The sequence below is a fragment of the Beta vulgaris genome, chromosome 2, assembly GCF_026745355.1.
Source record: "Beta vulgaris subsp. vulgaris cultivar EL10 chromosome 2, EL10.2, whole genome shotgun sequence".
NCBI classification, from domain to species: domain Eukaryota; kingdom Viridiplantae; phylum Streptophyta; class Magnoliopsida; order Caryophyllales; family Amaranthaceae; genus Beta; species Beta vulgaris.
This window is the reverse complement of record NC_079203.1, coordinates 19985059-19988222: the sequence shown is the minus strand read 5'-3', so window position 1 is coordinate 19988222 and position 3164 is coordinate 19985059. Positions and strand designations below refer to the sequence as shown.

The window sequence follows — 3164 nt, the reverse complement described above, 5'->3', positions numbered from 1 at the left end:
AATTCATGAACAACAACAAATTAATTCAAGTATTCAATCATAACACAACCAAACAATGACAACAATAACAATTTACAATCCAATCTACTGTACAATTAACAAATACTACCTCCCAAAAATGAAATTAAAACTTAGGGATTAGAAAACAAAAAAACTCACTTGGCTTAGATAGGTTCCGACGGGGCAGCAACGATGGAGGGCGACTGTAGCTGGGTTTGATAGGGGCGGCAACAGTGGCCGAATTCGGCGGCGAGGCAGTTTCTCTCCTTCCTTCGTTCTCTCTCTTCGTTTTTTGCTTTGGTTTGCTTTTGTGTGCTTTCACCATGAATTCCTTATTCCAAAGTGGGTGGGGTAGGGCGGGGGGGGGGAGACATCAACTTAGAACTCAAAAAGGGCGGTTTAGAGAAAAATTTCAAGGATACGTAGTAAGTGCTCCTAATTTCTAGCTATGACAGTTTTTTTTAATTTAATTATTTTGACAAATTTATTATTATTAATTTTTTTTTTGAAAGAGACATATTTTTTATTATTAATAATAAGCAAAGATAACAGTTTTTATTATTCTCATAAAAAAATTAAAGAATCACATAATAATTACATAGCAAAGATAACACACATTAAGATAAGTGTTAAGTGATATATTATCAATACAATCTAAGATAACAGTTCTACGGTTGAAACGTTAGATTTAGACTTTACATAACGGTTGCTTAAATAAGAGTTAATTTAGGGGTGTTATGTTTGCCCTTTTTTGTAATAGTGAGTACATGAAAGAGTTTGAAAAATTGTGCTTGATTTGTGATTTGCAAGAAAAGGAAACCTGTAAAATTGCTCGATTTGTTAAAGGTTTGTCCAAAGTGATAAGTAAGAAAGTAGAAGTGACTCACTATGCCACTTTTAGTGATGTTTGTAAACTTGCTTTGAAATATGAGGCACAAGCTAAGGAGGAAAAGGAGAAAGAGAAACCCAGAACTTCTTTTTCTTTCAAGGGTACTTCAAAATTTACTCCTTTCAACTCTAAAGGGAGTACTTTTCAAAGTAGAGCCTTTTCATCTAGTTCATCCGGTTCTAAATTTGATAAGGGGAAAGAAAAACAAGTGATTTCACCGAGTGAGCTTGCAACTAGGAGAAAATGTTTTAAATGGCATGGGAGGGGTCATATTGCTAGTGAATGTTATAGTATAACTGTTTTGACCGCCACTCAATGTGCCATAATGGATGAAGAAGAACAAATGTATAACTTTGTAGTGCAAGAAGAATATGGCTATGTAGAAGATGACATTGAAGAAGAGATAGAACCCGAGGGTGAGTACAATATGATGGTTGTGAGGAAAGTATTGTTTAGTGAGCCTCAAGTTGATGAGAGGCAAAGAAACAACTTGTTTCATACTAGATGAAAGATTGGAGAGAAGACTTGCAATGTGATAGTCGATGGTGGAGCTCAAACGGATGTTGTTTCATCCGAAGTTGTGAGTAAGTTGAAACTTACCACTAGAGATCGTGATGTGCCTTATAAGCTCAATTGGTTGAATGATGGCAATGGTATTAGGGTGAAGAAGCAAGCTTTGGTATCTTACTCTATTGGCAAGTTTGAAGATGAGAGATGGTGCGACATTCTTCCTATGGATGCTTATCACTTGTTACTTGGAAGGCCATGGCAATTTGACCATGATTCGGAGCATAAAGGCAAATCTAATGTATATCTTGTAACTACCAAAGATGGTAGAAAAGTTAAATTGCATCCCCTACCCCCTAAAGTTGCTAAGAAAGACAAAGAAAAGAGCAATTATCTTGTATCTTGTAATGAGTTCCAGAAAATCGTGGAAGAAAATGGTGGGGGGTATGCTTTGGTTGTAAGGACCAAACACGAGAATGAGACTACTTGCAATAACTCACCATTTTTGGATGAGTTGTTGGAAGGGTTCAAAGATGTGTTCCCCAATGATTTGCCCAAGGGCCTCCCTCCAATAAGGGGCATTGAGCATGCCATTGACTTGATTCCAGGATCACCTTTACCCAACAAGGCTGCCTCTAGCTGTAATCCGGAAGAGAGTAAGGAACTTGAAAGGCAAGTGAATGGATTGATTGAAAGAGGCTATGTGAGAGAGAGCCTTAGTCCTTGCGTGGTTCCTGCCCTCTTAGTACCAAAGAAAGATAGTACTTGGAGAATGTGTGTTGATAGTCGTTCCATTAACAACATAACCATCAAATATCGTTTTCCTATGCCTCGTTTGCAAGATATGCTAGATGAATTGAGGTGTTCCTTAGTCTTTTCCAAAATAGAATTAAGGAGTGGATACCATCAAACGAGAATAAGGGAGGGAGATGATTGGAAAACGGCTTTCAAAATAAAGCAAGGGTCATATCAGTGGTTAGTTATGCCATTTGGGCTTTGCAATGCCCCAAGCTCCTTCATGCGGTTGATGAATGAAGTCCTCCGTCCTTCCTTAATGATTTTATTGTTGTTTACTTAGATGACATACTTGTGTATAGTAAAAACAATGAAGATCATGTAATTCATTTGAGGATGTTGTTTGAAAAATTGAGGGAGATGAAGTTGTATGGCAAGCTTGAGAAATGTGTATTCACGACTCCTAGTGTTGTATTCTTAGGATACATTGTAACAGGAGAGGTGGTGTATGTAGATCCGAAAAAAGTAAAGGCTGTGCAATCATGGTTGGTTCCAACCAATGTGCATGAAGTAAGAAGCTTCCATGGACTATCCTCCTTCTATAGGCGGTTCATCAAGAACTTCTCTACTATCATGGCTCCTATCACCGAGTTAACTAAGAAAGGTGAGTTTAAGTGGGGTGAGAGTGCGCAAAAGGCCTTTGAGAAGGTCAAGCATATGCTTTGTAATGCTCCCATACTTGTACTTCCCGACTTTAAGAAAGTGTTTGAGGTGGAGTGTGATGCGAGTGGGATTGGGATTGGTGCGGTTTGATACAAGAGAGGAAGCCCGTGTGCTACTTTAGTGAAAAGTTAAATGGGGCTAAGCTTAACTATTCCACTTATGATCGTGAGTTCTATGCCATTGTGAGGGCTCTTGATCATTGGTCTCATTACTTAAGGCCTAAGCCATTTGTCCTTCATTCAGACCATGAGGCGCTTAAGTTCATCCATGGGCAACAAAAGGTGAACCAAAGGCATGCTAAATGGGTGGA

General features: G+C 38.5%; 1 protein-coding gene across 1 annotated transcript; it reads left to right on the top strand.

Annotated features, from left to right (window-relative positions):
- Positions 1-767: 767 nt before the first annotated feature.
- LOC130590465 (uncharacterized) lies at positions 768-2944 on the top strand. The gene is made up of 3 exons (XM_057392906.1): positions 768-1305; positions 1429-2257; positions 2494-2944. Exons 1-3 carry the CDS (start codon positions 768-770, stop codon positions 2942-2944), a joined length of 1818 nt encoding a protein of 605 aa, XP_057248889.1.
- The last annotated feature ends 220 nt before the right edge of the window (positions 2945-3164 follow it).